The sequence below is a fragment of the Clarias gariepinus genome, chromosome 11 (genome assembly GCF_024256425.1).
Source record: "Clarias gariepinus isolate MV-2021 ecotype Netherlands chromosome 11, CGAR_prim_01v2, whole genome shotgun sequence".
In the NCBI taxonomy this organism is placed as follows: Eukaryota; Metazoa; Chordata; class Actinopteri; order Siluriformes; family Clariidae; genus Clarias; species Clarias gariepinus.
In genome coordinates this window covers 3,499,655-3,511,749 of record NC_071110.1, presented here as the reverse complement: position 1 = coordinate 3,511,749, position 12,095 = coordinate 3,499,655, and the positions used below count along the sequence as shown (strand labels likewise).

At 41.6% G+C, this 12,095-nt stretch overlaps 1 protein-coding gene across 2 annotated transcripts in view; it reads right to left on the bottom strand.

Annotated features, from left to right (window-relative positions):
• Nucleotides 1–12,095, bottom strand: part of robo1 (roundabout, axon guidance receptor, homolog 1 (Drosophila)) — a 278,052-nt gene that overhangs the window by 20,584 nt on the left and 245,373 nt on the right. For both annotated transcript variants that reach the window (XM_053506706.1, XM_053506705.1), the window contains 4 exons: nucleotides 9,216–9,450; nucleotides 8,016–8,137; nucleotides 5,459–5,630; nucleotides 3,602–3,805 (listed from right to left, as the gene is read on the bottom strand). In XM_053506706.1, coding sequence (XP_053362681.1) covers nucleotides 3,602–3,805; nucleotides 5,459–5,630; nucleotides 8,016–8,137; nucleotides 9,216–9,450 — 733 coding nt within the window. The remainder of the gene's footprint in view (nucleotides 1–3,601; nucleotides 3,806–5,458; nucleotides 5,631–8,015; nucleotides 8,138–9,215; nucleotides 9,451–12,095) is intronic.

Below are 12,095 nucleotides of genomic sequence, written 5' to 3'. Positions count from 1 at the left end.
AATTGCGTAATCACGCCACTCTGGCAGATACACTGTGGATTAATATGTTTTTATGTACAGTATTATAGCTAAATGCTGTGGAATTGTAAAAATCAGATTGATCAGAAGGAAACCAGACATCCCAGTCTCCAGCTCCTCTTTAAGGGTCCCTCCACTTCCCTGTCCGAACCACCTCAACAAGCTCCTCTCGATGTGGAGAAGCAAAGGGTCTACTCTGATCACCTTCAGGATTTCCGAACTTCTCACCCAAATCAGATAGTTTTTTCAGTCATTACCTAAAGTTCATGACCATGGATGAGGGTAGAGACGTAGACTGACTGGTAAACCAAGAAGTTTGCTTTATTGCTTAGCTTTCGTTAAACCAAACCTTATTGGCACTCAGTATATATATATATTTAGTATATTTTTTATGTCATGGTGCACTACTGTATTTGTTTAAAAACTGACATTGTGACTATTTTGACACATATAATTAGTGCAAACTTACACAAGAACATCACATACTGTAAGTTAGTGGCTTTATAAAAGAGTCATGAACAAAAAACCCAACATGAAGCATCAGGAATGTTTTAATCTGGAAACTCAAATGTTGTTAAAATCCAGATCCAACCTAGTGTAAATGGTAATAATCTGGATTAAACCAATCAATTAAGTAAATAATAATAATAATAATAATAATAATTTTAAAAAAGAATTCTTCTGTCTATTTTATGATTAGGACAGACAAAATCTCAGCGAGCATCAAATCTAATATGACTTAAATTTATAAATTTATAACGCTCTAAACAAAGCTGTTTTTTATTTTACTACTGTTATCCCCAATTTATAATCTTCTTTAATCTCTTTACCTTGGAGCAAAACCATAAACAGACTGACGGAGCGTGAAAAATTCTTTTTTTTCATGGCCTCACTCTGTGTATGTGTGCGTGTGTAAAATGTCGAATACCCGCAAACAGGCAATTACAATATCAAAAGAAAGAAGAAAACTGCTGCGCTTAACTCCTCGGACGCTTTCTGACTGCGACACGATAACACGCCATACCGCCTTCCACCTCCACCTTCTCTTATCCTGTGTATTTACGCTCAGCATGCTGAGCCCTGGCCTTTAAATGTCACCTTTTTTCTTCTCCGTCTGTCTCTGTGTGTTTGCCGGCGCTCGGAAATCCCGGCGTACAAAAAAGATCGGCGTAATAGATGTGGACGTTCCTTTGATGCCGTTATCGTACGTATTTATCTGTTCGGAGGTAAACAGACGAGGTGAGACGAGGTGAGGCAAGAAGGGATGTGACAGACGCACACACGCTATACGTCCCAGGGTGTATAAAAAAAAAATAAAAAAACACTGAGACGGAAATACCAAATAAATAAATAAGTAAATAAATCGTTCTGATGTGCTGACTGAATGTCATGCCTGTAATGACAGGCTGAGGTTCTAGTATAGCTGGCCATATTGCTTATAAAAGCGCAGATAACACCTCACTTCTCTATCGCTAGACTCCTGTCTTTATGAGGTTACTGTATAGTGAGCCGCTTCTTTGTTTCCACAAACGTGAGCGTTTCCGAGCCCCCGGTTCAAAAAGGGCAGCTTTCCCGTGGCCTTGTGTGTTCCTCACGTGCGAGCGGGAACGCCAGAGGGTTTCAGCCACGAGAGAGTTTTCAGACCTTGACTTTCGACCTCGGCTTCGAATACAAGACCAGACTCGCCTGTGGACAAAAATACCAGCGTTTTGCTTCTTTAGCACAAAAGTGCGTCCTATAAAGTGTCAGCAAAATGGACCTATATATAGTTTTTTTTCAGTCAAATAGTCAAGACTCTTGGACGCCGAGTAAGACGTTGTGAGTTCAAGACTTAGGACTTCCTCGACCCTCTTCAGCTCCTGAATTTACTTCTTAATTTTACTCAACAAATAGATGACTATTTCTTTTTTGGATTTTCCCCCGATTTTTTCCCTATTTTTAGTTGTATCCAATTCCTCCCCGTCACTAGGAGCTCCCACATTAAGCTACTACACCTCAGTCTATCACGTGTTAACCGCATGACATCACTTTTTTACGCTCCTTCTGATTGCCTGAGCTCACAGACGCCCCTGATTGGCTATAGAGTCTTGATTAATTTGGGAGCACTAAATACTTCTCATCCCTCCCCTCTAAAGGAGAGCTCGGAACCTCTAGACCTCTGGCTGCGAGAGGTTACAGCATCACCCGGGAATCGAACTGGCGGTCTCCGCATGATAGGGCGAGCACTTAATCACTGCGGTGTCCTTTCCCTTTAAGTTGCTTCTAAATCAAAACATCCTACTAGTTTGTTGTCCCGGAATTCTACGGCTAAAGACTTGCCAGAAACTCCATCACAAACCCAAGGAAAAACATTTAATCCAGATTTCTGATTCTTCCTTCAAACTTTGGAGGATGGAACCAAAGGAAAGGGACTACAACCAAACCCAGGTGAACACAGGCCAAGATGGCCACCCACAGTGTTACAGAGTGAAGTTTTGTCTCGTGTAAGAACCTCAAAAGTTTCCTTATGAAAGTTTTTTTTCTTTCCATGATTAGCTTTGCAACATTATGACAAAACATCAACCGTGTCTTAGCTGCAAGTTAATGAAATATAAAACCAGGCCGGAAGCAACACCAAACAGGAGGACGGAAGGACGGACGGAACAGACGGACATCTCGGCGAACTTCAAAAAGCTGAATCCTTTTCAATGTCACAGTGTTCATGCTTTAAAGGTTGAGCGCATGTCAACCTTCAGATTGTGTGAATGCTAATGCGAATGAATAGCCAGACTCGCTTCTCTTTTTTAGCACAGCCTCCAGCCTGCCAATACACATTCCATTAGCTCAATGTCCTTCAGACCGGGTGCCTGCAGCTCCATGCCAACATCGGGAGGAGAGAAGAGAAAAAAATCCCTATTGTGCGATCTCCTGAGTGCACGAACTCCAGAGTGAAAGCGAGAGGTATGAAAGAGCAATAACGCTTCATCAGATATCGACGAATACTGGTACAGACTGCACCAGGAGTGAAAAGAGGCGAAGCAAGGACATGCGAGGCAGTGAATATTACTCTTTTCCATGATAAACTTTAAATACTTTGATATGGAACAAAGTTCTTTCATGGTAAAGTCAAACATACACAGTGCATACTCTGTTTACACACAGGATCTTGAGGCACTGTCGAGACCTGAAACACACCTCTTACTTATCTAACTTCAACAGAAGGTTGAATTCAGGAGTGTGAGGTATTTAGTGCCTTTAGTGCCATTATTACGGCTCTACAGCCAATCAGGGGCGTCTGTGAGCTCACACAAGCGGAAGGAGCGGATAGCGCTGTCCTCCGAGTGTGGAGCCCCCTAGTGACGGGGTTGCTCACTCGCTCACTGAGTATTTGTGTCATGTGGTTGATGGTTGTATGTGCGTGCGAGACACTAAAGGTAGCGTAAAAGTGGCCTGGTGTCTCTCGGTATGTACTACTAAACATTATCCTTCTGGCGCCCCCCCTGATCCCTTTAGTTTTTGATTCATATGTTTTCCAGTACCTTTTACGTCTAGTTAAAATTCCGATCGAAACAAAAACAAGCCGTCGTCGAGTTTCCAGCTGTACCTTTGCGGATGCCGGCGTAGCTCGTGCTCAGGCCGCTCCTTTTCTTGCGATGGCGGTACAGCCAGATGCTGAACACCATGAGGATGATCCAACAAGCTGCCCCGATCCCGGCGATGAAGGCTGGCTGCTTTACCACGTCCGAGATCTGCTGAGACAGCGTGTCGTCTCCGTCCACTTTGGACTGAGTCATCTTGCCTGAGGAGTCTGGAGAATAAGATGGGCAGACAAAAAAGAAGAAGGACGGAAAAATATGATTATTATTATTATTTAATACAATGTGGACTAGAGATGATGTGAATCTATTAGCTCGTCTTTAATTAGCTTTAATAAGAAAAATCAGGGTGCTTCAAGGTCTAATTTGGAATCCTGCGCTTCAGATCAGAGCTGTAACAAAGGGTTAAAAAAAATGCCTGGCATGTCTGGAGAAACAGCAGACAACAAAGCGTCTGCTTCATCTGCTTCTGTCTCACACTCGTTCACCACATAAAAGGAGCTCGGCCCATCCTTCCCAGCATACATTTCTTCCTGGTGACTCGCTTTTATCTCCCTCAAACCATTATTTTTTTTGTTTAACCCACTTTTATGATTTAAGAGACATTTCGATGCTGGAGGTAAAAACCTTTACTTTTGCTTTAAACCCAAACGGCATGGTGTGTACGGCACATGCATAATTCTGCTTTCTTTCTTTCTTTCTGTGTGTGTGAGTTCAGCCATATTTAAAACCTGGGGTGTTATCCAAGTCCCACCGTTTTTAATCTATTAAGCAAAGGAAAAAGTTTTATCATGAATAAAGGTCTATACGGTAGTGTGTTATTATTTATTTTAATAATAACGCGATTTTAAATCCCGGTGATGCCACGAGGGTCTCCATGAGCTCATGTATGCGCGAGAGGCGAGACAGCACTTCTCTCCGAGTGTGTCACATTGCTCTGTGACACAGCAGTTTAAAAGTGTGTGTCTGGCTTTAAAGGAAGCCTGTGTTAACCTTGACTCGTGCTGTGTGGAAGCTGTCGCATAATAGGGGCCAGTGAACCGGCAATGACCAGGTAGGTCAAAAACGTGCATTGACATTCATTACAGCTGTATTGCTTCGTGAAAGCTTCGCTGAGGTGAGCGCGAAGGCTTTGATGGTGTATCGTGGTATTGGAGTGGGTGATGGTGGGGCCTGATGTGGCTCGCAGACAAAAAAACCATGATCGTTCTACTACTGTATGAAGTCACTTCTCTTTAACTTGTCAGATCAAAAGCACACGGCGGTAAAACGTGCCCTTGACCCACCGCGCAAGTGTGTGTCTGTGTGAGGTTTAGACTTTTCTTCTTTGTCGCTTTAAATCCTGACAGCAGGTCGACCTTCATCTTCTGACTTCAAGTGTAAAAAAAAAAAAAAAAATCTACTTTACTTTTTCATAGCAATCAGCCGACATTTGTTCGTTTAGCATGATAAATGATGTCATTCAACACCGCATACTTTTCATGCTGTTATTATGAATTCGTTCAGACGTTCTAAAAGGAAAAAATATTAAACAGTTATAAAGAATTTATAAAGTTATAAATTTAAAAAACCACTTTCTGTATGTGATTGAAAAATGAAAAGATAATTAAAATTCTGTTAATCTTTAGTCAGATTTATTGTACAGTGGTAAGTATTGTGGTTTGATGTAGTGTAGTGAGAGGTGTAGTGTAGTGTAATGATGTTGTGTGTTGTGGTGTAATGAGGTGTAGTGTAGTGGTGTAGTTTGGTGAGGTGTGACGTAGTAAGGTGTAGTGAAAGGGCTAGTACTGTATGTTGTGTAGTAAGAGATCTGGTGTGCTGTGATATGTGCGTGCGTGTGTGTGTGTGTGTGTGTGTGTTCTCACCCAGCTGGAAGTGGGTGAGCTCACTCTTCACTCCAGGTCCGGCTCCGGTGCTGGCTGCCATCTCCACACCATAACGGATGCCCGGGACCAGCCCCGTAATCACAGTGGAGAAGGTGGACCCGTCCACGGTGCGGTTGATATGGTAACGACTCTCGTTTCCCAAACACCAAATCTGTGGAAGCACAATGGACCTTCATGTTAATGCCTCATTTCCAGCTTCACCTCCTCCAGGCACTCGACAGAAGTAGAAGTTTGCTGATCTTAGCTGAAGGTAAAGAGAGCATGAGGCGTGTGAGGCGGGTGTACCCTCGCCAGGTTACATAACTCCATAAGTGGATCTGCTAGACCTGACTTTAGCTGGAATGCCTACTGCGGTCATCCGGAATTAACTCTACTTTTCCTTGTGGTGCGACTTGGGGTCAGAATGGGAACACCGTCCTCACAACTGTCCAAAAAAACCTCGTTAGGAATTCAAAGTAAATACTTTGATTTGAAGATCAAAGGTTTTTGTGTTTAGGATGAGGATCATCAAATCAGACAGTGATGTCCAGGCTCTGGCACGCCACCTAGTGTGTGTCGCTTTTAATGCACCAGACGCCCATGAAACAGGTTAATGAGCCAACGATTAACATTTTACTGCGATAACAGAACATCAGTAGAACACTGAACTCCTGTGAATGTTATAAAAACGGGACTTTCCCATCTTGTAGTGTTTTATTCTGTACTTATTTAACCTTGGTGCAGCACCTCAGGCTGTATGGGATCGTAAAAGGAAGGTTGTTAGCGTTTCTCTGAAGTAATTAAACATGTGCTTCTGTCTAACTCTGACTCAATACAAAGCTGTTTCAGCCATGTGATCCGCGTTTGACGGAAATTTCCTGCCGTTGCTTAAAAACAAAAAACAAAAAAAAAAAACTTCATCTTGTTCCTTCTGGCTCATTCGAGAAACAGAGTAAGACCTGGCCCAGAATCCTTCATGGCTGTTTGGAGGCAGGTAGCGAACAGGGGAAGCGATTAAGGAACGAGCCGCTCAGTCTCGCCACATTCGACAAGCGCGAAATCGCAAGTAACTGGCAGAAAATGTACCTGGAGAAATGATCAGCCGTTTATAATGTAAAGTTAAACGACTGCACAGTGAGAAAAACATAAACCAGCAATAAAAATACAAAAATATAATGAAAATAATATTCAAAAAAAAAAAACTTTTTAGCGAATATCAGGAGACAGACTCAAGTTTCTGGATAGAAAGAATCCGTGCACTCTGTACAGGGTCCTGATCCTGTACAGGGTCACGGGAGGACCAAAGGGTATCTCTAGGGTGTGAGGGGGGGTACAACCTGGAGCTCGTGCTGGACAGGCAATTTAGGAACACCAATTATCCTAATCTGTATGTCTTTGGCCTGTGGGAGGAAACCCACCAAGCACGGAGAGGACATGCTAACTCCATGCACACAGACCCCGAGCCGGGAATCGAATCCAGAACCTGGAGGTACAAGGTGACAGTGCCAACCACTACGCATTAGTGTATTATAAAAAAAATTAAAAATAAAAATGAATATAAAGTGCAGAACAGAGAGACAGAAAGTTAATAGTAATTCTATTTCAGATTAACATAATTCATATGATACAGATGATTTAGACACTTTTTTTATAGAGCTACATATAAGAATATTATAAATAAATGTAATGTGAAAAAAAAAAAATCTATCATTTAAATGTATATTTATACATAAATGTATACTTCTAATTACTGTTTTAATATTTATATTTTTATATCATATTACAATGATTGATCAGTGCATTTATTTGTGTTTGTTTAACTATAGTGTACAGAGTATTTGTATTTGAATGTACATATTTATATATTTACTTTATTAATAAATAATATTAATAAATATTGTTATATACAACGTAACCAAATCTTTATAGTTTTTATTTTTATTTTGTTACAAATATATATTCTGTTTACTGTATTATTACATACAATAATGCATGTGGACATACGATCATGTAGTTTATATGTATATACATTTGCATAGTAAAAATGTTTTCCACTTATTTAAAAAAAAAATTGTTTTATAGGTTTATATATTTCTATATTGTTTTAAAATGTAATTTTATTATTATTATTTTCCTGCCGTAACATATGTAAACATTTCTGTACCTCATGTGTAACACGTGCAAATAGATCATTATTTGATTCATATTAAAATATTTTACACCATTAAAATTAACATACTTTTTTATTTCTAACATATTGGCTACTTTCGCTATAACATCACACACACTTTACTGATCATGTTACAATATACTTTTGTAATAAATGACATGAGATAGACTGCTGTTTTGGAAGAATAAAAAATCTGTAATTCTGTGTTTTGTCCATCAGGTGGCAGCAGAGCACAGCAATTTCTCCGCTGCACTTCGTCCTTTGGTTCGTTCAGCATATGACCGGGACTCATTCAGTTCAGTTCGCTTTTATAGCCCTTTGTCTCCTCCTCTGGTGTGTGTGTGTGTGTGTGTGTGTGTGTGTGTGTGTATACGCGCACATGCTCACCCTGTACTCCTGGACCACTCCGTTACGCTTGTCCTCAGGAGGTGCTTGCCAGGACAGCAGGATGGCCGTGCCATTGTCTCCACTATGTGTGACCGTCACATCCCGGGGTGCTGCACTGGGGACTAAAACAACACAACACTTAAAACCTTGGCGTAGCTGCTTACAGATATGAGCCCTATTTAGAAGCAAAGCTACCAGGGCTGCAGATGAGCTCATAAGTTCCTACAACATGGACTTATTAACAGTCAAACTTGCATAGCCACGCCCTCTAAAACAGGCATGTAAAAAACCTTTTTCTGCTTAAAGTCTGTAGGAGGAAACCAGAGAACCCGGAGGAAACCCAACAAGCACGTGGAGAACATGCAAATACATGCACACAGACCCTGATGAGGGAATCAAACCCGGACCCTGGAGGTGCAGGGCAACAGAGCAACTAAGCCTATACGTTTCAACTAAGGTCAGATCAACATTTTTTTAACGTACAGGTCTGTTTTCGTAATTTACGCCAGCTCATGTTCATCCATAATGCTCGACTCGAGGCTCTTAGCATCTCTTGCTCCGCTCTTTGCAGGATATGTCCTGACTGCTTGAATACACAAAGGGAAAATTGTGTAAATGTAATATTTGGCTAAACTTTTCCTTTAATAAATTGCAAGTGTTCGAGGAACACTGGAGTTCTTCAGGCTCTCTGTTACACTGCGAGCGTAAAACTGAGCGCGAATCCAGAAAACAAGTCTCTCATGGGCCATTAAAACCTTAACAGCAAACCCAGCTGCTTTTCTAAACCTTTTTCCCCGTTCTGTCTTTTCACACAGTCCCACATTTCCCACTCACTCATACACTCGCACGCTCTAACAAACACAAACACTCTCACACACACGCACACACACACAAAGCGAGTAAAACTAATCCGTGTGTAATAAAGGGCCCGCAGACGTCCACACCCTAAGATCAATTAGCGAGGCATGTGTTCGAGTATGCTTTGTTACATTTCAATTTTCCCATCTGCTGTTTGGATTGCTTTCACGTTGCTCCTTCACACACACTTCTGGCTTTAAGTGTTTAGAGAGCGAGAGAGAAAGAAAAAAAAAGCTGAAGTGCAACCCTGGAAGCCAGTGTAATAATGCGCAGATTGCACGTGTGACAGACGTCTGAGACAGAGCTGAGAGAGGGATCGGCGCAGAAACAGGAAGTCCTCACCTTCCTCCAGCGTCTTGCCCACTTTGATGTCGCTGTCTGTTCCCTGGAACTCGTTGAAGAAGGGTCGGATTTTGAACTCGTAGGTGGTGCCTTTGCGGAGCTGAGCGATCACGGAGGTGTACTCCGCAGGACTCCTGACCTCGGACACGGCCCAGTCGCTACGCGTCTGCCCAGCCTCAGACGAGACGCGGTACATCACCTTATAGCCCTGCATGTACTGGGACTGCTGCTCCACCTGCACACACAACATGACAACGTTACAGTACAGATAATCAGCAGCACTACAGCAGTGCTAATTAACTGCGTTACAGCATGGGTAATTAACAGTGTTACAGCGCGGCTAATCAACAGTGTTGCAGCGCGGCTAATCAACAGTGTTACAGCACGGCTAATCAACAGTGTTACAGCACGGCTAATCAACAGCGTTACAGCACGGCTAATCAAGTGTTACAGCACGGCTAATCAAGTGTTACAGTATGGCTAATCAACAGTGTTACAACACGGCTAATTAACAGTGTTACAGTACGGCTAATTAACAATGTTCCTGTTAGCTAATCAACAGCGTTACAGTATGGCTAATCAACAGTGTTACAGCACGGCTAATCAAGAGTGTTAATTCAATTCAATTTTATTTGTATAGCGCTTTTAGCAATTGTCATTGTCGCAAAGCAGCTTTACACAATCAAAATAATTATTTAAGTTTGTATGAAATGTGAATGTGTATGAATCAAAATGGTCAGTTTGTCCCTGTTACAGTACGGCTAATCAACAGTGTTCCTGTTAGCTAATCAACAGCGTTACAGTATGGCTAATCAACAGCATTACAGTATGGCTAATTAAGAGTGTTACAGTATGGCTAATCAACAATTTTATGGTTAGCTGATCAACAATGTTCCCATTAGCTAATCAACAGCGGTAGAGTATGGCTAATTAACAGCGTTACAGCATGGCTAATCAACAATGTTCCCGTTAGCTAATCAACAGCGTTACAGTATGGCTAATTATCAGCGCTATTATGGCTAATTAGCAGCGTTACAGCATGGCTAATCAACAATGTTTCCGTTAGCTAAACAACAGCGTTACATTATGGCTAATCAACAGTGTAACAGCATGGCTTATCAACAGTGTTACCGTTAGCTAATCAATAGTGTTACAGCATGGCTAATCAACAATTTTCCCGTTAGCTGAACAACAACGTTACAGTATTAACAGCATTACAGTATGGCTAATCAACAATGTACTTATTAGCTAATCAACAACGTCACAGCCTAGCTTATCAACTGGCTTCATGAGAATTATAAATGTATTAGCTAGCTGCTGTAATGCTACAGTGTGTTCTTTAGTCCATATTCTGGTTGCCTGCCAAATAAAAAAAATCAGTGCTAGCTAACATAATTTAATGATGTTATAATAAGCTAGCCAGGTAAGCACATTAATATACTAGACTACAGGATACATTAAAGTTTGCAAACACAAACACCACATACAGCTAAGTGTTATTACATTTATTTAAATTTTAAAATGGTGCTTGTGGGATCTGGCTGCACCCCGCGAGACGAATTGCTGCCTTCGATTCGCGCATTCTTAATGGCCACATCTGTAAAATGCAGGAGCTTATCAGATTTCAATATGCAAATATTGCTGTGTTCTGTTACTGTAGCACTGGTGGCATTTTGTTATTTTCCAGAAGTGCCACGCTTAGCAATTTATTATCAAATGATGGAAGAAAAACGCATTGAAAACGCTCTTTCTCAAACCGAGGGTTTTGATGACTAGCATGCAGTGTGGGTGGTACAACAATTAGATATATTTTTTTATGTCTCACTGCATCATAGCTGAAACTGACAGCTCTTATTATTGACGCTCTGTATTAGTGGTTTTAAGAGGGAGGGGCACAACGTTGAAGAAAAAGAGCACAACGATGACCCGAAAAGAAGATGAGATGGAACGGCAAGCGGTAGAGAAAGGTGAAATGACATGAAAACACTCGATCGTCTGAGGAAAAAACCCAGACTCCCAGCTATGAGCCTCTCAGACGTCTGGTGGCCTGAAGGGGTCTGCTGGCAGATGATTCCTCGTGCCTGTTTCCAGCAGGATCTTGAGCTCTTTGAGCTAACCGCAAACACGAGAGCTCAGCTTGGGGGCTTCAGGAAGCAGCAGCTTTCTACACTTTGCTTTGCAAATCTTGCTTTGTACAGCAGGTTCTTGTTGCGATAGTGAAACATCTCCAGGCTTTGCTTCTCCTACACATCTGTCCCTATTAAGTACGCGACTATTAAGTAGGAACGTTTATAGTATTTAGTAACTTCTTGATTTTAAGGGGCTTTTTTTTTTTCTGACACGATTCAGAAGCCCTGGAGCTTTGTGTAGAAAGCCGAGAGTGCGATCTCCTCCATATGGATCTAATGCAGAGAACTGTGCAGGCTTGTAAAGACCGTAATGCTCGCTCGATCCAAGCCAGTAAAACCTGTCGTCTCAGCTGCAACTCATTAAGCACTCAGAAAGTGCGAAGGGTCCAAAATTCTGACACGAAAACCACGGTGTGTGTGTGTGCGTTTTACTACGAACACTGGCCTGGCAAGCGGAGACGGGACATTAAGCACATTTCCAGCACATTGCAAATTTATTGCAGGTTCGAAAACATAAACTATAATCACAGACTCTACACAGGGTCCGGGGGTGTGAGCGAGGAAGATGGCGAATGTTAGGGTTAAAGGAATGCTCTAGGGTTTGTCCACGAACAACACTTTCTACTACAAAAAAACCACATTCGTTCCTTATTCATTTAGAAATCTGTAAATTTCTGCTTTTATTATTTTTTTGGTCTAAATATTAACAGATCAAACATTAAATGTCCAATTTGTCCTTTCGGGATCGTAC